The following is a 27,210-nucleotide window of genomic DNA, read 5'->3' on the forward strand; positions in this document are numbered from 1 at the left end:
ATGGGGCTCCTGTACTCGGAGCCGGGCAGTGTCTTGAACGTGATGTCTACTGCACTCAACGACACCGTGGAGTTTTACCGCTGGACCTGGAGCATCGCAGGTAAATACGCTGGCTTCCCCATCTCCTCGAGCCTTGCGGGTCGCAGGCTCGCTCGGCTCCCCTTGTGGGGAGACACCTCGCCCCAGTTTCGGCATTGCAGGGCCCCTTCCTCCTGCGCCGGGCCTCTGCTCTGCGGTTTTTAGGATGCTATCGATCGGAGGAGGCTCCAGAGCACAGAGACCTCGGGTCGGAACGTTGAGCATCCCCGGCCCAGTTCTCACCCCCCTTCCCCCTTTCCCCCCAACACACACAGAAGAAGGTTTTCCTCTGCACTTTCCCCATTTCTATCAACATCTTGGATGCAGGAGTTGACAGATTAGATAAAGCCTGTGCAGCCCAAAGATTCTTGCAGGAACCGCTTCATCCCACACTCTCACATTTCCTGATTTTATCTGATAATTGTGTTTTATGTACAGGATAGTTTTTGTTTTTAACATTTAGGAATGTTCTCTTTGGAAAGATGGCTGAGAGGAAGCTGTCTTCTTGCTTCTTTGGTTATCCGATTGCTTAGGCACAATCCTATTATTTTCTTTTATCTAGTCGATCCATCTATAATTTAATTTGGGATGAAAAGTAAAATAGCCATAATTTGGCTCCTTGAACATTGAAGAATGTTAACGTTTGTGGCTTTTCAACAGCAAACATGTTCGAAGCGATTGTCTATAATGCCTTTGAGCACTGCAGTGCAGTCAAGGGGAGGGGGAGACGAAAATACCTGGTTAGAAATAAGTCTTTAGGAAGGGATTTTCTATAGCAATGCCTAGAGGTCGTCACAGAAGCCTACATATGAGGGAGCTTCAAACATTTCGTGGAAAAATGAAATGAAAAGATAGTGGAATTTTTTCACAAACTTTTTGAGGGCCTGGCATATATTCCCATAGCCTTGTGTTTGTTATTGTTACAGTAAATAAAACAGATTAAAATATGGAATATATGTTGTGAAGAAAACGTTTACCAAAATTATATAAAATGATTCTTTGACATTGATGCAGTTTTGACTTCTTTAAAATCGTGTTATCTTTCAGAAGATCTCAACTTTGACACTAGAAGTTACTTAAGTAGTCATTGCTATTGAAAATGTCTAAAAGGCAAGTTTTAATAGTACCTTTGTTTTTAAGTCTAATACATGCCTTTTTAAAGTCAACCCTCCCTGGTGGCAGTTCAAACCCACCAGCCACTTGGTTGGAGAAAGATGAAGCTTTCTGCTCCGGTTAAGATTTACAGCCTGGAAAATACTATATAGAGTCGCTATGAGTCTGAATCTCTATGAGTAGGAATCAACTCTGTGGCAGTGGGTTTGATTTTTTTGGACATGTCTTTTTACTGTTATAATGACATTATGGAGTTCTGGTTTAGCACTGTAGGATAAGCACTAGACTGCTAACCTCAAGTTGGCAAACCCACCAGCCACTCACTCTTTGGAAACCCTTATATATGGTCACTATGAATGGAACCACCTTGATGGTAATTAACAACTACAACCAAAACTGACATTACGCTGTACCTACAAAAACTGGGAAAGGTACACCCTCCACTTAATCTTTGGCATATTGGTCCTTTAAACATTGCATCAGGGTTTCCCATTACACAATTGTACAGCGCTGAAAATCAGACAAGCTCTATGGCAAGTCATTACTTTGCATACTTTGGAGTTCAGGCATTGTCAAGGTCCTCCAATCTCCTATCACTATGGCTACACCCAGTTAGAAGTCCTATCTGTCATTACCTTCCGCTCCCCAAACATTCCCATTTTTTGAGTCTCAGAAACAAAAATTGAGGCAAAGGTAGAATGTATGTTTTCTGTGATCATTTCTATTGAAGTTTGTGTAAAAATATCATGAATGAAATCGGGAGTTTGTGCAGTTGTCTCATGTGAAACCTTTAGCTAGCCTGTGGAAGGCACATGAAATAGTAAAATATTGTTGGCTGTTCTTGAGGAGAAGAGAGACTAGTCACTGGAACAAGTGACCACTCAGTTGCAGGTCAGAGGGAAGATATTTGCCCATGCTCTGGCTATCCACTTACGAAACCTGAGACTGCTTCTTTGCCTTTGGTAATGAGCTACCTAGTGTTGACAGATGGTGTTTCTTAACCAACATAGAAGCTTAGAAGGATATAGTCTGCTCTCTAAGGAGGAATATTTTTCAGATTTGGGCAGGAAAGACCTGAAGTATTCCCATTTCCCCTCTCCCCATTCTTTACTCTCTGTCTTAATTTTTTTTCAGGCATTCACACTGCTCCAATTCTAAGATGTAAATATCATGAAAATCTGGATAAGAGAATATCAAAGACAAAAAGCAGTTGATTAGATGAGGTCGTAGAAGAGTTTGGTGAATCAGATGTTTGGAAAGAGGGAGAAATAAAAATGGGTGGAGAGAAAGAAGGTCTTGAGAAATAAGGGTGAGTGTGGTGACAGAAAGGATGCAAATTATTCGGGGAGAGCCAGAAATGAGCCAGGCTTCATGCCCTTGAGTGCTTTCATTCCCAGGACTGTAGTTTCGTACGTCTTCCTCTTTTATTAGCTCATTAAATATTTTTCTCCATTAAACTATTTTGTCTACCTAATTGTGTAGTGCTGTAGGATCAGCATTAGACTGCAAACAACAAGGTCAACAGTTGAAACCAACCAGCTGCTCCTTGGAAATCTTATATAGATTTGCTATGAATTGGAACCGACTTGATAGCACTTAATAACAACAATTGTAAATAAACTTGATCTACTTTCCATAGTTGTAACAGAAATACATTTATAGGATATATATTTGATTGTCCAAGAGAATCTGCTGTAGAACACACAGTCCCAGGAAAAATTCCATTTTTAAGTTATTGCATCAAATTGTGCTATTTAGTAACATGTCCCAAGCAGTGTATGAAAACTGGGTGTTTGAAGGCACATATATTGTAAATGCAAGGGGGCTTCAAAAAGTTCATGGAAAAATTCCATTAATTTTAATTCCATTTTTCCATGAGCCTTTTGAAGCCCCTGCATACAGACTATGGTCTATAGTGTATTAATACTGGAAATAATACTTTTACTTTATCATTAACATTTTGTACAATGGAATTGGGGAATGCGGTGGCTCTAGACAATAAGCTCTGTACTGTGAACCACATGGTCTGCGGTTCGAGATTACCAGCAGTTCGGAGGGAGAAAACTTAGGCTTTCTGCTTCTGTGAAGATTCAAAGCCTCACAAACCCTATACAAGATACAAGGTCGCTATGAGTTGGAACCGACTTGACAGCATTTAACAAAAACAGCAACATTAGCAACACTGGAACTGAATTTTTTAAAGAGCTGTACATTTGGTCGCTATGACTTGGAACTGACTCTACAGCATATAACTATCACTACCACCACATTTAGAAAAGTAACAAAACCTTTTTTTTCCCACTTTCCTAAATTAATATTTTTAAATATTTTGAACAAGTTAATTTATCTTGTTTTTTATTATGTGGGAAAGTATAGATTCATATATGACTTTATATTGGCTGTTAGTTACTTACAGAAGGAGGTGTTCTGATGTCATGTGTTGTTTTTTTCTATCTGTTTGTTGTCAAGTGCCATTGAATCAGTTTTGACTCATAATGAACCTTTATAGGGTTTCCAAGGAGCATCTGGTCCTGGGGTGGCGCTATGGGTTAATGCACCAGACTACAAAGCCATTTGAACTGCAAGGTTGGCAGTTCAAACTCACCAAGTTGCTTGTTGCTCAAGTTGTTCAAGTTCCTCGGAAAGCCTGTACAGAGTCCCTATCGGTAGGAATCGACTCTTAACAACAACAAGGAGCAGCTGGTGGGTTTGAATTGGCAGCCTTGTGGTTCAGTACTTATCCTACAGCACCATGAAAACTATTAGTACTGGTATATTATACTCAAAGTGTGTATCTAATCCAGAAAAGTTTTATATAAATTTTAAAACTCATGAATGTACATATTCCCTAATCTACACATACCCAAATTATCTATATTATCCACTGCATTCACTTATTATTCTCTTAAAAGTGTTTATTGTTTTGTTACATTTAGTAGAATAGCCAGCACACTCAGAGTAAGACTAAGTGTCTCCTGTGTCATCATGTTTCTTTTTACCACAAGGTTTAAATAGTTATTGCCCATGACATATGTGGGTGTGGGTGTATAAGAGAGCAATAAAGTGGGGTGACTGGTAGTGCTCCCTCCCTTTTTTTTCCTTTAATGGCTGATGCTCATGTCCATGTCCTACTAACTGCATGTACCAAAATATCCTATTGCAAATGGGATCCTAGAAGCAGGAAGCAATGATGATTTTAAAGAGCTAACTGGTGTCAGAACACAGACTGTGTAATTAGATTCTTTAGTATAGGTAGGCAAGGTTTTAAGAATTATGTAGTTAGTTGTATCAGACAGTAAGGAGCACTGGTAGCATAGTGGTTATGAGTTGGGCTGCTAACCTCAAGGTCAGCAGTTCGAAACTACCAGATGTTCCGTGGGAGAAAGATGAGGCATTCTGCTCCATAAAGATTTAAAGCCTTGGAAATCCTGTGCAGGGTTGCTATGAGTCAGAACTGACTCCACAGTATGTAACCACCACCACCATCAGACAGTGCTTTTGTGATCTTATGAACCACAAAGCAGTTAATCATACTTTTAAAATTCAATTTGTTTTCTTATTTTTTCTCAGATCATTTGACAATGTCATCTGTGCTGTGAATGATTTAACATTATTAACATACGTGTCCTTTTTTTCTTTCTTTTTTGAGCCACACATCAGGTTAATGTGCTGGACTGCAAGGTCAATTTGAACCACAAGGCCAGTGGTTCAAGCTTACCAGCCACTCCTCAGAAACCCTGTACAAGGTTGCTATAAGTCAGAACCAACTCAACTCAATGGCACTTAACAACAACAATCATTTAGAATTAATTGTATATTAACAAACATTGAAGAGCTGTGAAAGAAAAGTTGTCTTTTCTCGTTTTAAATCTCCTCATTGTCAGGAGATTTCACCTGTATAAGGCCTGTTAATAAAACAAGGTGCTGTTGTCTTATTTTCTTCTAGACTAGAAAATGTTATGGTTTTGGACTTTTTAGAAAACAGTGGAGAGGGAATACATTCATTACCTTTCAAAATCAGACTCCAAATTTCCCATCTAGTTTGGTCTAGCAGTATTTCTTTTTTCACAAACCTGCAGCTCTAGCTGATTTCATAATTCATTGGCTCTTACTTGAGCAAAAGGTGTGCACATCCACCTTCTTGTTTGCCGTCGTCACACTGTTCCCTTTACTCTTAATGCCCTTTTCCTGGTCTACCTTTCCAGATAGCCTTCTCAAGAATCTAGTGCCGCATTCCTCCTTCACAAAGCTTTCTGGGGCCGTCATACCTTGAAACAATTCAGTCCCTCTCAGGACCCATGTGGAAGTTATTGCCTCCAAGCACTCATTTACACATTTTCTTGTGCCATTCTCTCTGTGACTCAGTATTGTCTGAAACTGTTTTAAACCCTCATTATTATTTTCTTTTTCACTTTTTTTTCTCCCCAAAATGAGAGATTGTCACATATGTTTGTTGACTTGATACATATATCAAGAGATAGCCACATAATCTAACATTCCCAACAGTGATACATTCAGACTGCTAAACACTAATAAGTGCTAGTGATGCTGTAGGGTAAGTGCCTGACTGCTAACTGCAAGGTTAGCAGTTCAAACTCACTGGTGGCTCTGTGGGAGAAAGATGAGACTTTCTGTTCTTGTAAAGATTTACAGCCTCACACTTGAACAGGGTCACTGGTATAGTGCTGTGGGATAAAGCACTGGACCGCAAGGGCAGTATGAACTGCAAGGTCAGTGGTTCGTATTCACCAGCTGCTCCTTGGAAACCCTATACAAAGTTGCTATGAGTTGGAACCGACTTGATGGTACTTATAAACAATGAGTGAGAACTGACTTGACGGCACCTAACAACAACAACAAATAGTAATAAGATTTTATTATATTATAACACAATACATAATGCTATTTACGGAAAGTATTTTTTATGATCAGTTGGTCATAAATTCAACTATGCATATTTATTCAGTAAAATTGAATAGATTTGATGAAGGGATCAAACTTAAATATATATTGAAAGTAACACTGTTACTTTCAAAGGTTATAAAATAAGATAATATTCTTTTCACTTCACAAAGCTTTGCAATGTGTACAAAAGTGAGGAAGTCTGTGGTGTTCTAGTGAATGGGAAGAATGCTAGTTTGGGATGAGATGGCTTAGGCTTTAGTCCTGGGGCTGCTACTAATCAGCTTTATGAAGTTGGACAAGTTCCCTTTCAGTTTCATTCCCATTTTTAAAAAATTTATGAATTAAGGGGTTGAATTAGGTCATCTTTAAAATACTTTCTGGCTCTTAAGTTGTATATATAGACAGAACTTTGTTTTTTTTTGGAATAGGTAAAACAATTTCAAATAAACACAATTTGGCCTATATTTCAAAAGTTCATTTTATCTATCTCAGACCTTTTCCAAGAAAACTGTTGCCAATACTGTTTAAATAGTATAAATAATACATTAATAAAATACAATTTTTGTTTAATATTTTTGACCTTTTGCTCCACATAAATAGGTTGCTGTTGTAGAGTTGTAGAGTCAATTCCAACTCATAGACACCCTGTATATGTTTCTGAAGCTTGTAAATCTTTATGGGAACAGAAAACCTCATCTTTCTCACACAGAGTGGCTGGTGGGCTTGAACCACTAATCTTGTGGTTCACAGTCTTAATGTTTATCACATGGGACGTACATAAATAGGTTGTTGTTGTTAAGTGCTGTCAAATAGGTTGTTATTGTTGTTGTTAGGTGCCATCGAGTCAGTACCGACACATAGCGACCTTATGCACAGCAGAATGAAACACTGCCCGATCTTGGGCCAACCTCACTATTGTTGTCACACTTGAGTCCATCAATGTTGCCACTTGGCCAGTCCGTCTTGTTGGGGTCTTCCTCTTTTTTCTCTGACCCTCCCACTTACCAAACATGATATCCTTCTCCAGTGACTGCTCCCTCCTGACAACATGTCCGAAGTATGAGAGATGAAGTTTGGCCATCCTGGCCTCCAGGGAGCACTCTGGCTGCCCTTCTTCCAAAATGGATCTGATCTGTTGGTTCTTTTGGCAGCCCACGGCACTTTCAGTATTCTCCTCCAACACCATAACTCAAAAGCATCAATTCTTCTACTGTGTTCCTTATTCACTGTCCAGCTTTCACATGCCTATGAGGTTCTTGAAAATACCATGGCTTGGGTCAAGCGCACCTTAATAAGCTGACATCTTTGCTTTTCAACACTTTAAAAAGGTCTTGTGCAACAGATTTGCTTAATGCAATACGTCATTTGATTTCTTGACTGCTGCTTCCATGAGTGTTGATAGTTGAACCAAGAAGAATGAAGTCCTTGATAACGTCAATCTTTTCTCCGTTGATAGGAATGTTGTTTATTGGTCCAGTGGTGAGGATTTTTGTTTTCTTTACATTGAGATGTAATCCATACTGAAAGCTGTGCTCTTTGATCTTCATCAGTAAATGTTTTAAGTCCTCTTCACTTTCAGCAAGCAAGGTTGTATCATCTCCATATCACAGGTTGTTAATGAGTCTTCCTTCAATCTTGATGCCACGTTTTTCTTCACAGAACCCAGCTTCTCGGATTATTTGCTCAGCATACAGGTTGAATAAGTATGGTCGAATAGGTAGAGGATAGGAAAATAAAGGGATATAGATATTTGAGTACCTGCTTTGAAATTTAATTATGCAGTTGTTTCATAAATAACCAAGAATTAACTATTTTGTCAAAAATGATGCCAGTGGTATTAAAGAACAAAGTTATTTCAATCATACATTTACTTTGGGACATAAACCCTGTAATGGTGGCTGATTATATGGTCTTGGGTAAGTTACTCATGATTCTTTCAGTTTCAATTCTGTCTGTATCATGAGAGGGTTGCACTGCATGATCTTAAAGTTCACCATATGATTAAATCCTTACCATACTTAAGTCAGTGATCTAGATATCAGTCTAATCTTACTTGCTTTGCTCCTTCCTATAGAAAATGCATTATTTTATATTTGAGCATTTCTGACTTAAATTTGCAAGTTTGTTGTTGTTAGGTGTCATTGAGTTGATTCTGAGTTATCGATACCCTGTGCACAACAGAATGAAACACTGCCCAGTCCTGCACTGTCCTTACAATCATTGTTAAGCTTGAACCCATTGCTGTTGTCACTGCTTCAGTCCATCTCTTTAGGGGTTCTTCCTTTTTTCCCTGACCCTCAACTTTACTAAGCATGTTGTCGTTCTCTAGGAATTGGCCCTTCCTAATAACATGTCTGAAATATGAGAGACGTCCTGCCATCCTGACTTGTAAAGAACATTCTGGCTGTACTTTTTTTTTTTTTAAAGCTTTTATTGTGAATTGAATGAAGGTTTCCAGGGCAGATATCAGTCTTACATTCAACAAATCATTGCAGTGTTTAACAATTACATCTGTGCACCTTCAGTTAAAAATATTTACCTCTGTTACTACCCCCCCTTTTGGATGTACACATACCACATTCAAAATATAGATTCATTTAAATGTCCAAAGGGCACATTTTGCAAGCCAGCCTCCTGCTCATAGGCACAATGCCTTTCTCTGTCCATGAGCCTGTAGTCCTCTGCTGCTCGCTCTCTATATGCCATTGCCTCTGGTTAGTATCTCTCACTCCTCTCTGCTCTTCCCTCTTGATGGTCCTAGGATCCTCTGTTCCTGAAATGATAGATTAACGGCTCCCCGTTTTTAGTTACACCTCTTCTACATTTACAGTTGTGACAGTCGCCTTAGTTTGATAACAGTTACTCACAGTTGAATCATAAAATCCTATCCCCATCATCACCAAACCCATCTGGACAAGAGGAAAACTATTCAGTGGAGATTCTATCTTACCCACCTCATTCTAACCGTAAGCACTCTCATGAAAGCTTGTAAGCCAGCCACTCTTTGCCTTTGTAGCCCCCCGATTCTGATAGCTGAAGTCTAAGTTGCCTGTCCCTATCAACCCAGTGTATTGGGAGGCAAGCATGATCCTTGATATGAAGAAACTTTCCCTTTTGGTTGGAATTTTGGGCAACTTCATAAGCAAAGGTCCAGTTCATCAAGTTGTGGCAATTTACGCTTACTTTCTGTATCAGACTTCTTTATCTTCATCTGATCAAGCTCTGGTCAGCAAGCCATCTACACTATGTCAAATGGGTATTATCTACAAGTTTGTGAGTTCCTACACACCTCCCGTCACTTCAGACCAGCTGGCCATGTCACTCTTAACTCTAGCCCCCACTGGCTAGTTCAGGGTCCTTAGGCTCAGGAATTAATACATCTCCCTGAACTTCAAAACCTACCAGCCTTTCCTCTTCTCTCACTTACCTCAAGGTCATCAGGTATCTATGGAACATGGCTAAACTCACTGGCTGTACTTCTTCCAACACAGATTTGTTCTTCTAGTAGTCCATAGTACTTTTAATATTTATCTTAAACACCACAACTCAACTGCATCAATTATTCTTCAGTCTAACTTATTTATTGTCCAGCTTTCATATGCATATGAAGGATTTGAAAAGACCATGGCTTGGGTCAGGCGCACCTGAGTCCTCACACTGATATCTTTACTCTTGGATACTTTAAATAGGTGCTATGGAGAAGATATGCCTAATGCAATATGTAGTTTGATATATTGACTGCTACTTTCATGAGTGTTGATAGTGAATCCAAGCAAAATGAAGTCTTTGCCAATGTCGATATTTTCTCCACTTATCATGATGTTATTTACTGGTCTAGTTATGAGGATTTTTGTTTTCTTTACAGTGAGGTGAAACTCACTTTGAAGCCTTTGGTCTTTGATCTTCATCAGTAAGTAGTTAAGCCCTCTTCACTTTAAACAAGCAAGGTTGTGTCATCTGAATAGTATAGGTTGTTAATGAGTCCTCCTCCAATCCTGTTACTACATTCTTCTTCATATAATCCAGCTTCTATTTTTCCTCAACATATAGATTGGACAAATACGGTCAAAGGATACAACCCTGATGCATAACTTCCCTGATATTAAACCATTCAGTGTCCCCTTGTTCTGTTTGAACAACTGCCTCTTGCTCTATGTGCAGATGAAGTGTTCTGGAATACTTTTTGCTTAAAAAAACAAAACTGTGGCTCTTTATAATAATGCGCAAACAAAAGATATGAAATGGTCTTGGTCTAAAATATGTTCCTTGGTGGTGTTGGTGGTAGTGGTGGTTGTGTGCTGCCGAGTAAGTTCCAACACATGGTGACCCTGTATAGGGTTTTTCTGAGGCTGTAAATCTTTATGGGAGCAGGAAGCCTCATCTGTCTCCCATTGCATGGCTGCTGGATTTGAACTGCTGGCCTTGCCGTTAGTAGCCCAACATATAACCCACTATGCTACCAGTATGCCTTAAAATATGTTTCTTAGCTACTTAAAACACTAATTTTTAAAATCATACTTTTTCTTATTTGTGTATTTATAGTCTTAAATACTTTAATACAGTATTTTATTTGTGATTAAATTTTAGTTAGAGTGCAAGTCTTTGGATTCATAAGACAAATGCAGTCATCCACTGAGGGAATTTTTCTTTTTTTAATTTATGTTGTGAACTCAGTGAAAGTTAACTGATATCATTAACTGTACCATCAACAACATCATTTGCTTTGCTTCATCTCAGTGATTACAATCCCTTTCCTGCAACAACAGCTATCCTGCTTCCATCTTGTGGCTTCCCTTTTACCTCTTAGTTTTCACAGATCAACAAAGCAAAAGTATTTGATGTACACATATAAAACAAAAAATACTCATTTAAATGTCTAAAGGGCACAATTTGAAAGCCTGCCTCCTACCTGCAGGCACAGAACCTTTCTCAGCCCATGAGTGTAGAGTCTGCAGCTGTTCTGTGTCTCCGTGCCATTGACTTTGCCGCCATCTCTGCCATTGCTGCTCCTTTAGGTAGGACCTCATGATCATCTCATGCTCTTCCTGCTTGATGGTCCTGGGATCCTCTGTTCCTGAAATAAAGATAAACTACTCCCCACTTTTAGTTCAGGCTGCTAACCTCAGGGTCAGCAGTTCGAAACTACCAGCTGTTCTGTGGGAGAAAGATGAAGCTTTCTGCTCCTGTAAAGATTTACAGCCTCGGAAACCCTGTACAGGGTCGCGATGAGTCAGAACCGACTCCACGGCACATAACTTTTAGTTATACATCTCCTACATTACAGTTGTGGCAATTGCAATTAATCTTGCTAACAATTACTGACAATTGAATCATAAAATTCTATCACTATCATCCCTTAACCCCTTTCAACAGATCCATCTGGAAAAGAGGAAGACAATTCAGTGGGAATTCTACCTTGCCTCCCTTGTTCTGAAACTAAGTATACATGAAGTTTTGAAGGCCAGCCAGTTCATGCCTTTATAACCCCTCATTTTTGATAGCTAATGTGTAAATTGTCCATCCCTATCAACCCAGTGTGTCTCAATGTAAAAAAAACCAAAAATCCTCACCACTGGACCAATAAACAACATTCTTATCAACAGAGAGAAGATTGAAGTTGTCAAAGACTTCATTCTTGGATCAACTATAAACACTTCTGGAAGCAGCAGTCAGGAAATCAAATGACATATTGCATTAGGTAGATATGCTACACAAACCGTTTGCAAGTGTTGAAGAGCAAAGATGTCAGCCTGAGGACTAAGGTGCACCTGACCCAAGCCATGGTATTTTCAGTAACCTCATATGCATGTGAAAGCTGGACAGTGAATAAGGAAGACCATAGAAGAATTGATGCACTTGAGTTATGGTGTTGGAGGAGAATATTGAAAGTGCTATGGGCTGCCAAAAGAACAAACAGATCTGTGTTGGAAAAAGTGCAGCCAGAGTGTTCCTTGGAGGCCAGGATGGCCAAACTTCATCTCTCATACTTTGGACATATTGTCAGGAGGGACCAGTCACTGGAAAAGGATATCATGTTTGGTAAGGTGGAGGGTCAGAGAAAAAGAGGAAGACCCCAATGAGATGGGTTGTCCAAGGGGCAGCATCAGTGGACTCAAGCATAGCAACAATTGTGAGGTTGACCCAGGATCGGGCAGTGTTTCATTCTGTTGTGCATAGGGTCGCTATAAGTCGGTACTGACTCGATGGCACCTAACAACAACAACAGCAACAACAATCAAGCTAGTGCACTGAGGAAACAAGCTTGATGTGAAGAATCCTTCTATTTTGATTGGAATTTTGAGTAACTCCATCCATAAGTAAATGTCCAGTTCATCAAATTGTACCAATTTACACTTGCTCATAGTATAAAACATCTTTATCTTTATCTGGTTGAGTTTGGGTCAACTAGCCATCCAAACTAGGTCACTTGGGTACTAGCTGCAAGTTTGGGAGTTCATGCACGCCTCCCTGCACTTCATACAAGCCACTTCACTCTCAGCTCTAGCCCCCAGTGGCTAGATCAGTGATCATGGGCTCAGGAGTTCCCACATCTCCCTACACTTCAGACCAGCCAGCCCTTCCTCTTCTCTCTCTCTCCTCTCATCTCAGTTGACGAGTGTCAACTGAATCTTTTATCAGTTACTTATTCATTGACAGATGTAATCACATAAAGGCATGTATGATTTTGAGCATTTGAAAAAGTAATCTGTTTTCATGTTACTTGTTTATCAAATGAAAACTTTAACCCAGCTATGTATTCAAAAGTTTTATATTATAAAATTAATATAGTGCACCTCTAGAAATGGCCTTTCTTCAATGTTTCATAGTAAAACAGTTGATTCTTTTATATTTTCATCTTTACAGTGAAATGGCTTTATAAACGAGACTGCATAGCTGTTTTTTTTTTTTTTTTTAAAGCATTCAAGTAGTTAGAAATTAGCAAATTACAAGGAAGACAACCTTGCCTCTGCATTTTACTTTGCAATTCTTGTAAGAACTTCATAAAAACCCTAGAGATAGACCTGGCAGATATTACTGTTTCCGTGGTATTTAGAAATCCCTGAATTCATAGCTATTAGATAACTTGCTGTTGATCACTGTAGTGGAAATAATCTCAATCAGTTTGTTCTGTGTCTTCCTACAGCATTCTTGTCTCAAGAAGGAAAGCAGTAATCAGGCCTCTGTCTTTGTAACTTCTCTTATTTTACTTTATCTTACACTACTATTTTACCTAAATTATATCCCTATTTAGAATATTGAGTCTGAAGAAAGTCATAATACAACCAGAGACAATCTAAAGACAGACATGTGAGGCCATTGTGTGAGATTAAATGAAAACAAAAATGATATTTATATGAATTAATAGATTTATGAAGAAATAAACTGAAAACTACACAGCTAGGAAGTAGCACCTGGAATTGTACAAGATCTTTCTCCTTCCCAGCATCCCCATTTATCCAACAAATTTCCTTAATTGACAGTAATAAGAGTGAACATTTATTGGTTGCTTCCTAAGTAGTAAGGCATTGTATCTAATGGTTTATCATACTTAATCCTCATGTTCCTTTGAGCTCAGTAGTTATGATCCCCATTTTCCAGGTAAGTAAACTGACTTTACTTGGATCTCATCTATCCAGCACTAATCCTCTCAAATTAAATCTCAGAGTAAACAGCCTTCAGATTCAATCGTATTATCTTTTCACTCTGAGGACATCTGTTATTTTCTTTGCCCCTTTGTGGGTTCTGAATCTAGTCCTGTTTAAGTGCTTTTTTTGGGGGGTGGATTTTATAATTTCTCTTTTATCATGACCTCCATTCAACCTCCATTCAATCAAATTTGCAACCTTGAACCTTGAAACACCCCCCCCCCCCCCTTGCTGGTTTTAAAACACCTCCTTCCATTCTTGAGGCTTTTGGTTGGATTTTGCACAACGTCTTTGCTTCTTGTTTTATCCTTTACACTGGACTGCTGTCAGGCAGTTTGCTTATGCACACCTTCAGGAACCATAGCTTACCTTTCCTTGCTGCTGGTGAACGAAGGTCTGTATTTCCTCCTGTCTGTCCATCATATTGTGGCCTATTGGCCGTTTTTAGCTCAGTCTCTGTCTAGTTCACCTCTGTTTTTCAAGAGCTACCTCTTATTTATATTTTTATCTAGGTGCTTTTTCCAACTCAAAACTTCCATTCTCTTTCATGAGGACATAGTGAGTTAGAACATGAATTTTCCCTGTTGTCACCCTAATGAAGGAGTCCTGTTGGTGCATGGGTTAAGCATTGGGCTGCTAATCTCAAAGTTGGTGGTTCAAACCTACCGGTTGCCCCGAAGTAGAAAGATGAGGCTGTCTGTTCCCCTAAAGATTTATAGTCTTGGAAGCCCTATGAGAGTTCTACTCTGTTGTGTAGTGTCACTTAAAGTTGGAATCAACTCAAGGACTGAGTGTTTATCACGCTGACAAAATAGAAAACTGATCTGACTCTCCTTTACCCACCTCCTTCAGGCTCTGTTTTAGTTTTGGAGTATATCTCAGATTATCTGTCCCATTTTGTTTAGTTGTGTGAAAGACCTTTCTTCTTTAGTTCTGCCTTTTTTTTGCCTCACTGATATTTGAGTTCTTATTTGGCTTGAGGAATATGTTAAACATTATGTTTCAGGTTAAAATCTTTAAGGAACTGTCTAATTTACTGTCTTGGAGACATGATCTTTCCCAAACCCTTCTTGACAATAGTTGTCTACATTTTGAGTTAAAAATTTATTTTCACAAATGTTGGATGACTCTTACACATCTTGCATTGTTATAGCATGGCATAAAGGATGTGCCCTCATAACATTTATAATAAATGAGGACACTGACTGCCTCCTTAACAAAAAATTAGTTGCTCTTTGGAGTCTTCTTTGTGTACAAGGTGTCATTGTATTCATGGTAACCATTTTTGTTTGTAATTAGCAAAAGCAAAACTATTTCTAACAATATCACTTAGCATATTAGTGGTGTTCATATTTAGGTATAAAACTAAAGTTGATATGTAACTCTTGGTTCTAACTTATCAAAAGAATGATTAATTTTAGAGCGTAATGGATGGTAGTACATACACACATCTTGATATCCTTGAATTTATGCTCATAGCTATAACAACATTCAATAGTTATAAGTGATTGTTAGACTTGTGTAGAGTCTTAGTGTGGCACTGTAGGATAAGCAATGGACTTCTAACTAACTGCAAAGTTGACAGTTCAAACCTACCAGCTGAGCCTTGGAAACCCTTATACAGAGACTCTGTGAGTCAGAACTGACTTGACGGCACTTAATAATAACAATAAACAGATGTAAACTCTATTAGAATACCAAATTAAATTAATTTATGCTTTATGACTTGATTAAAACCAAACGCAAACCAAACCCATTGCCATTGAGTTGATTCTGACTCATAGCAACACTGTAGGACAGAGAAGAACTTCCCCATAGTGTTTCCAAGGCTGTAAATCTTTTTAGAACCAGACTACTATCTCTTTCTCCCACAAAATGGGGGCAGCTGGTGGGTTCGAACTGCCAACCTTTTAAAAGACTACAGCCTTGGAAGCGCTATAGGACAGTTTTACTCTGTCTTACAGGCTCACCATGAATCAGAATCAACTAGATGGGCAATGGTTTGGTTTGGGGTTTTATGGCTTTCATTGACACAATCAGGCCTCCACCATTTGTGAGGTTCCTCTGCTATCCAAGCCTCTGGGGCCACAGAGATAAAAGATACAGCCCTGCCCAGTCAGATGTGGGAAACAGCCAGTGACAGGGCAAGTAGCATATTATGATGGAAATGCTAACAGAGTGCTTAAAAAAATTCTGATGATAGCCATATTTAATACTCTTAAGTATATAAAGAGTTCATTTTGGAAGGGATTTTTTACAGCGTTTACAGTTTTAGCCTCAGAGAAACCTTGTGATTTGGATAATTTTATGATAAATGTCTGGACTCCCTGAATGGTACAGTTGGTTAAGTGCTCATCTCCTAATTAAAAAGTTGTTGGTTTGCGTCTACCCAGAGGTACCTGAGAAAAATTTCACAACCATTACAAACCCCATGAAGCTTACTTCTACTCTGAAACACATGGGATTTCCATGAGTCAGAATAGTTTGTTTTATTTTTATTACTCCCTTTTACATATTAGAAAACTGTAGTTCATACACAGTCATGCTGTTGTTTGTTGTTAGGTGCCATTGAGTCAGTACTGACTTACGGTGATTTTATGAACAACAGAACAAAACACTGCCCGGTCCTTAATCAACCTCAAATCGTTGCCACACTTGAGCCCATTGCTGCTGCCACTGTGCCAATCCATCTTGTTGGAGTCTTCCTCTTTTTCTCTGACCTCTCATTTTTCCAAGCATGATGTCCTTCTCTAGGGTCCCTCCTGATAATATGTCCAAAATATGAGAGACAAAGTCTGGCTATCCTGGCTTACAAGGAGCATTCTAGCTGTACTTCTTCCAAACACAATTGGTTTATTATTTTGGCAGTCCATGATACCTTTAATACTCTTTTCCAAGGCTATAACGCAAATGTATCAATTCTTCTAAAGTCTTTCTTATTCATTGTCCAACTTTCATATGTAGATGAGGTTATTGACTTGGGTCAGATGCACTGTAGTCCTCAAACTCATGTCTTTGCTCTTCAACATTTTAAAGTCTTGTGCAGCAGATTTGCCTAATGCAGTACATCATTTGATGTACTAAACTGAAGACTATGTGTAGTCTTTGATCTTCATCTGTACTTTAAGTCCTCTTCACTTTCAGCAAGAAGGTTGTATCACTTGCATTTTGCAGGCTGTTAATGAGTCTTCCTCCAATCCTACTGCCATATTCTTCGTATAATCCAGCAGTTCAAACCTATCAGTCACTCCTCGGAAACCCTATACAGGGTCGCTATAAGTCAGAACTTAACTCAAAGACACTTTAACAACAGTCTGTTTATACATACAGTTCTCTGTGCAAGAAGGCTTTCTTCCCTCCTTGTCTGCTTGGCAAATTCCTTTTGTTTTTGGAGAAACAGTTCAACTGTCTGCTCTGCGAAGCCTGCCTTATCCCCTTTTTCTTAGCACTGTACTTAAACACTTCAAATGTTTCATGCAGCATACTGGATAGCATTGGATTTTCCTGTTTGTTTGCTTCTCTGATAGATGGGAAACTTTGAGAGGGCAGAGACCAAGTAGCTTGTTCAAGATCACTTAGCTGAAATTCTTTTCTATTCTGACTTCAAATTCTCTTTTGTCTATACTGCTTTGTGATCTTAGAATACAAAACAGGGTAAGGATAAAGGTCTGTTGGCAAAAGGTGTTTTGAATGAAGCCCCTCCTAAGGTGGATCATTTTCTTTTCATCTTTTAAAAAGGTATTAGTTATACTTAGTAAAATTGATTTTTTAAGTTAACAGTGTGAGTTTTGACAGTCGTGTAACCATCATGAGACCTTTACAAACAGATAAATTTGTACAAACTAATGTTTGTAAATAAATACTTAGCCTAAGTTTTATGAATGTCTTCTGATCCTCAACTTGATTTGCTGCAATATTTGCTTTGGTGATGATGATGTAGGCTGTTGAGTTGGCTCCCACTCCTAGTAAGCCTGTATAGGGTTTCTGAGGCTCTAAATTTTTATGGGAGCATAAAGCCTCATCTTTCTTCCATGGAGCAGCTGGTGGATTCAAACTGCTGACCTTGTAGTTAGCAGGTCAACAACTAATCCATGGCACCACCATAACTCCTTAATTGGAAGCCCTATACAGGATTGCTGTGAGTTGGAACCAACTCAGCCGCACTTAACAACAACAAAATTCTTAACTAAAAACAACAAAAACATCTAAAATAATATCCTTACACTAAACAAAGAACCTTTAAAAAAAAAAAAATACAGAGATTTCATTCTAGTAATCAAATACATTTACTCTTATACTCCCAAATAAAAGATGAAAGATTATACTGAAGGTATGAAAGCAAATATTCAATTACATATTCTTAAAGTAAAGCATAGCTTTATTGATTCTAAACAATTCAGTATAATTTCACTACCAGATGAAAGTACACTTTCATAGACTGGGACCTATACGATTTAATCTACTTCACCTGTTTAACAGTACTGTTGATTTACTTACCCTGACTTCATGAACATTATCTGAATGTAGATACACTCTGGCAAATATAGCTGTATGCAGCATTATATGATCCCATGAGTAACTGGGAGGAGGGGGGAGATTTAAAGTTTTAGTGGATGCAGCATTAAAAACATGTAGCACCAAACATAAAGCAGGTAATGACTTCCATTGCCCCACACATCTCCATTGTACTATATAGTTCTTTTCTATGTCAGGCATGGACGTAGAGAGAAATTTTTCCTTAAAAGATTTGTTTTTAGTCTTTGAAATCTTTCATTTACTTTTCATTCCAAGCTTATCTTTTGTATTTTCAATACACTTTATTTGCTGTCTTTGTTTCCTAGGTTCTTTGTAAAACACTGTAAGTAATGAAACTTAATTTTCAAAAGCGACTCATAGGAGTCAATTTTGTTTCTTTGATTTTTTATATATATATTTTGCTAGGACTCAATCGATCTGTCCTTGGTTAAATTAGAAAATTAAGTTCAAATATTATAATTCCAATCATTTCATTTTCTAAAATATTTGTCTAATAAATGTGATATTATTTTGTTTTCTCTGCAGATAAACGTGTAGAAGATTGGCCTCTGATGCAGTCTCCATTGCCTACACTAAGTATAAGTACCCTTTATCTCCTATTTGTGTGGCTGGGTCCAAAATGGATGAAGAACCGAGAACCTTTTCAGATGCGCTTAGTGCTCATTCTCTACAATTTTGGGATGGTTTTACTTAATTTTTATATCTTCAGAGAGGTAAGTTTAAGGTTGTCATATGATAATTCCCTAGGGACATGGGAATTTAAAAATGATAATGTGTGAAGCCTTCATTGAACCTTAGACAACAGTTCCAAACCAAAATAACCAAACCTATCATTAAGTTGAATCCAACTCACAGTGACACTGTTGGACAGAGCAGAACTGCCCGTAGGGTTTCCAAGGCAGTACATCTTTAGGATAGCATACGGTCACATCTCTCTCTCTCATGGCACAGCTGGTGGGTTCGAACTTCTGACCTTTGGGTTGGCAGCTGAGCAGTTAATCACTGTACCATCAGGACTGCATTGTTGTTGTTAACTGCTGTTGAGTTGATTCTGACCCATAGCGACCCTGTATGGGTCTTCCAAAGAGAAGCTGGTGGGTTTGAACCACCGTCCTTGCAATTCAAATGACTTCGTAGTCTGACGCATTAGCCTACAGTGCCACACCAGGACTGCATACTCGTGTATATATATGCACATATATGTGTATATGCAATAAAGGGATATACTAGTGTAAGTATACAATTTTTGAATCAGATAACACTAGCTCTTTTGATACTGGAAATTTTTTCAAATTCATTTTCTTCATCTATAAAATGGTAATAATATCTACTTTATTAGGGTTATTATTAAAAATAAGTGAAGTAAATTTTGCTTTTGGCATATGTTAAGCAACTCAGTAAATAGAAGTTACTTATTTATCATTTTAAAACCAGTAGTTTTAGGTTTGATTTTACTGATCAAAATATGCAGATGTAAAATACCAAGGTCAACTTAGATCTATTACATTTTGGGTGGGAACATAAGTGAGGTAAGGTATAAAATTATATCTCACATTGTGGCTACTAATCATGTGCTTTCTGGACCCCAGCAAATTCTCCATGACATTTTGGAAGATAAGCTAGAAGTCAGTACAACTATTTTTAAAGATAAGAGAGTATAAGGAATTGGTTTCCTAAAAGACTATTCAGACTTAAAAATTTTAATGATCCAGAAAACAGGACTGACAATGAAAATAAATACTAATTTTCTTAAAACAAAACAAAAAAACCTTTGACAACTTAGCTTTACAGAATCTCAATTTCATAAAAACTCTACTTGGATACTTCACCAGTTTGTTAAATGCAGGCCACTCTGAATCAAGAATTGTTAAGTGCTGTCAAGTCAGTTCTGATTCATAGCAGCCTTGTGCAAGCAGAAAGCCTTATCTTTCTCCTGAGGAGCAGCTGTTGGGCTTGAACCAGTGGTTTACAGTTCAGTGTTCATCCTACAGAGCCACCATACTCTCAAGATCAAGGTTAGAAACCATCTAAAGCAGGGTATGCTATAACTAATACTGCTCTGGACTGCAAAGTCAGTGTGAACTGCAAGGTTGGTGGTTCAGGTTCACCAGCTGCTCCTTGGAAATCCTATACAGGGTCACTATGGGTTGAAACCCATTTGACCTCACTTAACAACAACAGTTCTTAGATGGCAATCACGATAATCAAAATTGCTCTTAATATTATGAGGTAGAGTTGATGTCTCAATACAAAAGTTACATGTGATTTTAAATTTATATTTTAGTTATAAAATAAAATTGACAGTGTCTTTTGGAAATTGGTGGTGGTGTGCAATGGAGTCGGTTCCAACTCATAGTGACCCTGTACAGGGTTTCTGAGGCTGTAAATCTTCACGGGAGCAGAAAGCCTCATCTTTCTCCCACGGCACAGCTGATTGTTTCGAACTGCTGACCGTGAGATTCACAGCCCGATTCATAACTACTATGCTACCATTGTTGTTGTTGTTAAGTGCCGTTGAGTCAGTTCCAACCCATAATGACCCTTTATAGGGTTTCCGAGGAGCTTCTGGTGAGCTTGAGCCACCGACCTTGCAGTTCAAACGGCTTTGCAGTCGGGCGCATTAACCCACAGTGCCACACCAGGACTCTATGCTACCATTAGGGTGCATTAAATTATGTTTAATGATTTGGAATTTTTATTACTTACATTTGAATTTTTTTAAGAAAACATTGTTTTTAAAATAATTGGAAAATTATATTAAAGTAATATAATTTGTTTTTAATGCTGCATCTACTAAAACTTTAAATATTCCTTTCCCTCCCAGTTATTCATGGGATCATATAATGCAGGATACAGCTATGTTTGCCAGAGTGTGGATTACTCAAATAATGTTCATGAAGTCAGGGTAAGTATATCAACAGTACTTTTAACAGGTAAAGCAGATTAAATTGTATAGGTCCCAGTCTATGAAAGTGTACTTTCATGTGGTAGTGAAATTTATACGGGATCATTTAGAATCAGTAAAGCTAAGAATATGTAATTGAAAATTTGCTTTCATACCTTCAATATAATCTTTCATCTTTTATTTGGGAATATAAGAGTGAATGTATTCGATTACTAGAATGAAATTTCTGTATTTAAAAAAAGATAGAAGTTCTTTGTTTAGGGTAAAGATATTATTTTAGATTTTTTTGTTTTTGTTTTTAGTTAAGAATTTTGTTGTTGTAAAGTGCCATTGAGTTGGTTCCAACTCACAGCAACCCTGTATAGGGCTTCCAAGGAATAGGAACCGTTGACCTTGCAGTTCAAACCGACCTTGCGGTCCCAGTGTATTATGTCAGAGTGCCACAAACCCAAACGAGGGTCTAATTAATTTGTTAAGAAAGTTTTAGGAAAATGAATATTTATATATTTTATGGAGTTCTGGTGTGGCCCTGTAGGATAAGCACTGAATCGCAAGGCCAGTTTGAACCTCAAAGTTGGAGATTCAAACCTACTAGCCACTCCTTAGAAATCCTAGACAGGGTCGCTGAAACTGACTCATTGGTACTTAACAACAGCAACAATATAATATATAGCAAATTAAAGGCAGCATGATTTGTATAGGTATGAATGCTGTTTTAAATATATTTGCTGGAAAATAGGCCATTACTAATATGTTAACATTTTATTTTGCAGTTATTAGTAAAGATGTTAGTATAGTTACCATTATATTCTGATGAAAGAAACCACACATTATTCAGTTTTTATTTGATTTGTAAAACATGGTATTAGCTTCCTTTGGAAAAAATAGCTTTCTGATATAGGGGATGACAATATAAATATCAGTGTTCATAAGACCCAATACCAAATTGCTTGAATATGCTTAATATTTTATGTCCCTAACTTCTTTTCCTTATTAGAAGATTTTTGCACCGTGAAAACTGCTTCTTTGGTTATCAGATTTAAGTTATCATAGAAAACATTGAACATAAATAAAGTTTAGGTTACTGTTGTAATAGGATTCATGTAAAATTTTTTTAAAAAAACATATATACAGAGGTTACCTCTCCTGGATCCCTAATCTCAGAATTTAATGTAATCTATACCATCTGGTGTCATAATTAGAGCCCAGGAAAAGACAGGATTTATGCATGCAAGCAGGATTATATTTATGACCTAGGGATATGAAATGTTTGTTACTTTTTTTTTTTTTTTTAAATTTATAATTAAAAAGCTTTTACAATTTAGAACAAACTACTGTGTTTATTTTCTGCACACTTTGAAGTGAGAAAGAGACAGACACAGTTTACTATGCAAACTTAACTTGTAAGTCTAGCTCAGGTATAATGTACACTAAGCCTGAAAAATCAAAAATGTCTTTATAACGTAAACACCTCAGATATTTCATCAAATTGAAAGACTTACCATTGTAAATGTATTACAAATATATTTTCATCCATTTGTAACTATGTGACATCTTTAACAAAGAATTGTCTCTGAATCATTGGCACTGGGTAGCCCTTTATTTTCTATTTCTTGGAACCGACTTCAAGGCATATTTACAATGAGTAGAAAAACATGAGATAGTGTCAGAATGGTGCTTACCGCATACCTTTCTTTTCGTTCTACAGATAGCTGCTGCTTTGTGGTGGTACTTTGTATCTAAAGGAGTTGAATATTTGGACACAGTATTTTTTATCCTAAGGAAGAAAAACAACCAAGTTTCTTTCCTTCATGTTTATCACCATTGTACAATGTTTACATTGTGGTGGATTGGAATTAAGTGGGTGGCAGGGGGACAAGGTGAGCCTTTTCAGAGTTATGTTTACATAGAGTAAAAGACACAATAAATGTCTTGGGTGGAAAGTATTGGGAGTTTGGGAATTTGACTTGGTATGCCATTTGACTTTTCTGGTTAGTTTTTCTGCTTAATTTCATTTTTCAAAAATTTGAAGACATTGAAGTGTTAGCTTTTTACCTCTGACAATTTCAACATCTAAAGATGTACTCCAGAGATGAGCATAAACCAAGCTTAAATGAGAAAACAATATTTTGATACAGAGCAGTTCTCATAGTTCTGATCCAAAGGATACCAAGATACAATCCCATAGTCTGAAGACTCCATTTTTAGTCAAGGCCAGAGCCCACTCTTATTCTAACATAAGACTTAGAAGACATTGTTAGTTCTTATACACAAGGATATTTATGTAGCCTTGTTAATGTCAAAGGGTCTGAATTTACAGCTTGTTCCAGATCTGGCCCCGGTCTTTTTAAATGCCTGCAGCTTGAGGAGGATGAGTCATGTTAGTGAATTGGAAGCAAACTACTCTTCTGATGAGGATTCAGGATACAAGTTATTGCTGCTTCCATTGTCATATTATGAAAATTATCAGCTTTAGATTTCACACTTATAAATTATTACTGGGGACCAATTTAAAATACAGCTAAAGTGTAAAGCATTGTATTTTTAAAAATAAAATTAGTAAATCTGAACTGAACTCTTAAAACACTTTATGATGATTTATTTTTGTTATAATATATACTTTGATTTAATTCTTATTCTGAAGAGAAAGAATGCCATTGATTTAGACTAACTGGAATATCTTTGTAAATTTATATTTATTAAGTGAATTATTCATTGTGTGTAACAAAAAACCAAATCAAAACACACTGCCATCTAGTTGTTCCATGGGGTTTCTAAGGATGTTGATCTTTAAAGAAGCAAACTGCCTCATCTTTCTCCCTTGTTAGTGGCTGGCAGGTTTGAGCCACCAACCTTTTTCAGGTAGCGTCGCTGCATGTATTGCTAAAATATTTAAAAAGTATTCAAAAACCTGAGAAATAAGTGTTATTTTATTATACATATGTATAGTGACCAATCTAATGGTAATAAAGAGCTCTGGTAGTGTCGTGGATACGAATTGGGCTGCGAACCTCAGGGTCGGCAGTTCGAAACTACCAGCTGTTCCGCGGGAGAAGGATGAGGCTTTTGCTCTCATAAAGATTTACAGCCTCGGAAACCCTGTACAGGGTCGCTATGAGTCAGAACTGACTCCATGGCACATAACAACAACAATGGTGATAATGGAGTCCTGGTGTGGCGCTGTAGGATAATGCGCTAGACTGCAAAGCCATTTGAACTGCAAGGTCGGTGGTTCAAGCTCACCAGCTGCTCCTTGGAAACCCTATACAGTGTTGCTATGGGTCGGAATCGACTTGATGCCACTTAACAACAACAACAAGCTCACTGGAGTGTGCCATTTAAAACTTGAAATGTTAAACTTACCACTTTGAAGATCCTTTCCATTAGAATGATACATGCTGTTATCTATATGATAAAAACCTAAATCTAAAGTGTTAAACTAAGTAATTTGATCTGAGGGAAAGACTTTTCCATTAGCACTAAATCTTTTATTCCTCAAGATTAAATGTTAGAAAAAAATGTAGGTTTATTTATATATTCTAATTATAGCTTCATAACATTTTCTGTAATTTGCAATGATTTCTTGTTTCTCTACAGCATTTTTTGGAGCCCAGCTGAATTCCTTTATTCATGTGATTATGTATTCATACTATGCACTGTCTGCTCTTGGCCCCTGGATTCAGAAGTATCTCTGGTGGAAACGCTATCTGACCATGTTGCAGCTGGTGAGTTAAATACCTTTGAAGGTATTTTTTCTGGTGAAACTCTGAAAATGTTTTAATTTTATTAATTGGAAAATATTGAGCCATTTTAAACAAGTTCCTATAACTCAATTAACTTTCTCTAGTGGTTTCTTTAATCTTAGTAGTTGAGACTCTACTATAACCACCTACTCATAGACCTAATAGTAACAGCCTCTTCTTTTTACATGTCTAGCCTAGCACTTAAAACTTTTCAAGAGAAACAGTCTTTTAAAATATCTGTGAAATGGATGACTGAATAAGTCACATTACAATTACATAGACTCACATATGAAATAGAAAAAAAATAATATTTTGTCTTTGGTGATGTTTTAAAAATCAACAGTTCTATTATTTATTGTAATTGCTTAAGTGTTATGGTTTCTTTTCTATTTTTCAGTCCTTGGCAGATCCCATATGTTTAGAATATAAAAGTTAAAAAGAAAACAGGGCCAAGAGACAGTTTAAAGGGAGAGAAATAAGAGCCAGAAAACGCTTCTTAATTCTTTAAAACCTAGTCCATAGATAGCCAGATTGTTTTCAAATGTGACAGTTTTCATTGTGTATCCCTTAGTAGGACTTCTTGTAGCATTTGGGTGTGTCCGTGTAACATACAGAGGTAGACACTAGCCTGTAATCAAACTGAAAATCTAAAACCAACCTGGTAGCTATTCTTTAAGCCTTGGAATTTATTATAATTTGCTTTAGTCATAGCATGTACATAGTTTTATCAGTGGAATCACATATAGGAATATTATCCATCTCTTGTTTTTTTACACAGTGGGCTAACCAAACAGGAAGCACAACTTATGTAGAATGCTGGGTGTGAAGGATTCATTTGAAACTAAAATGCTACCAGAATTTTCCTTCAGTATTTTGTGCAAGTTGTTTATACAGTTTGTATAATTTGTTTTTTACCTGTTAATTAATAACTGATAATGAGTTCTGGTAGCGTAGTGGTTACGAATCAGGCTGCTAACCTCAGGGTCAGCAGTTCTAAACTACCAGCTGTTCCACGGAAGAAAGATGAGGCTTTTTGGTTCCGTAAAGATGTATAGCCTCAGAAACCCTGTACAGGGTTGCTATGAGTCGGAACCGACTCCATGGCACATAACAACAGCAATGAGAAAATGAAGAGATGTCAAAAATTATGTGAACTATTTTATATCTTATTTGAAGAGCCTGGGGGGAGCCTGCACCTTGCTCTTCTTGAGCAATTCCATACTCAATTACACCCTTTTCCGGTGATGCAAGTGCTAAGAACTATTGTGAAGCCAAAAGCTCTTAAAATCTGGATTTTGTATTTATTAAAGTCTGATATAAATTTCTGACTTGTGTGGAATAAATTATTTTTATAATAATAATAGTTAATATTGATAATGCTATCTTTAAAAGAGAAATGACAATTGTCTGCTACAAATACAATGTGAATTCTATAAAGCGTAAGTCAACCAGTTGATTCCAACTTATGGCAACCCCAGCTACGTCAAAGTAGATCTGTGTGCTCCTTAAGGATCCCAGCGGCTGAGTTTTCAGAAATAGGTTATCAGGGCTTTCTTCAGAGACACCTCTGAATGGACTTGAACCTCCAACATTTTACTTTTTTTTAATGGCCATAGATATTCTCTCTCAAGATAGCATTATATAGTAAGTCTTCATTGAATCCAGATACTGTACTGAGGACTCGGTATCGTCAATGACCATGACCAATTCCTGCCTGCTTAGAGTTACATTCTACTGGAAAGATGGACAGGAAACAAATGTAAAAGATAATTTCAGATAGCTGTGACTTTTATAAAGGGAAAAATAACAATCACTACCACCACAACAAATATTTATATATTGGTTAATTGGGATAGTAAGTGCCCATTTGGGTGGAAACTATTTAAATTCAAATAGTCAGGAAGCCCTTGCTTAGAAGATGGCATTTGGACTGTGAACTGAATGAGAAGGAGCCAGAGAACTATTATTATTACTCATGAAGTGATCCTGGATTGTTTTTGTTTTTCAGATTCAGTTCCATGTGACCATTGGACACACAGCATTATCTCTTTGGAATGATTGTCCCTTCCCAAAGTGGATGCATTGGGCTCTGATTGTCTATGCCATCAGCTTCATATTTCTCTTTCTTAACTTCTATGTCCGGACATACAATGTGCCTAGGAAATCAAAAACTGGAAAAACAGCTGTGAATGGTATTTCAGCAAATGGTGTGAACAAATCGGAAAAACAGTTAGTGATAGAAAATGGAAAAAAGCAGAAAAATGGAAAAGCAAAAGGAGAGTAA

General features: G+C 37.4%; 1 protein-coding gene across 1 annotated transcript; it reads left to right on the plus strand.

The window, feature by feature from the left end:
* ELOVL4 (ELOVL fatty acid elongase 4) lies at positions 1–27,210 on the plus strand. Its single transcript, XM_006873277.1, has 6 exons — positions 1–100; positions 18,804–18,991; positions 21,103–21,183; positions 22,892–23,063; positions 24,781–24,908; positions 26,935–27,210. Exons 1-6 carry the CDS (start codon positions 1–3, stop codon positions 27,208–27,210), a joined length of 945 nt encoding a protein of 314 aa, XP_006873339.1.

The sequence above is a fragment of the Chrysochloris asiatica genome, unplaced genomic scaffold, assembly GCF_000296735.1.
Source record: "Chrysochloris asiatica unplaced genomic scaffold, ChrAsi1.0 scaffold00233, whole genome shotgun sequence".
Lineage (NCBI taxonomy): Eukaryota > Metazoa > Chordata > Mammalia > Afrosoricida > Chrysochloridae > Chrysochloris > Chrysochloris asiatica.

Coding starts and splice junctions, on each gene's coding strand:
- ELOVL4 (XM_006873277.1), top strand. CDS start 1: ATGGGGCTCCTGTACTCGGAGCCGGGCAGTGTCTTGAACGTGATGTCT. Junction 23,064..24,780: donor GTGGGTGGCAGGGGGACAAG/GTGAGCCTTTTC, acceptor GTTTCTCTACAG/CATTTTTTGGAGCCCAGCTG. Junction 24,909..26,934: donor ATCTGACCATGTTGCAGCTG/GTGAGTTAAATA, acceptor TTTGTTTTTCAG/ATTCAGTTCCATGTGACCAT.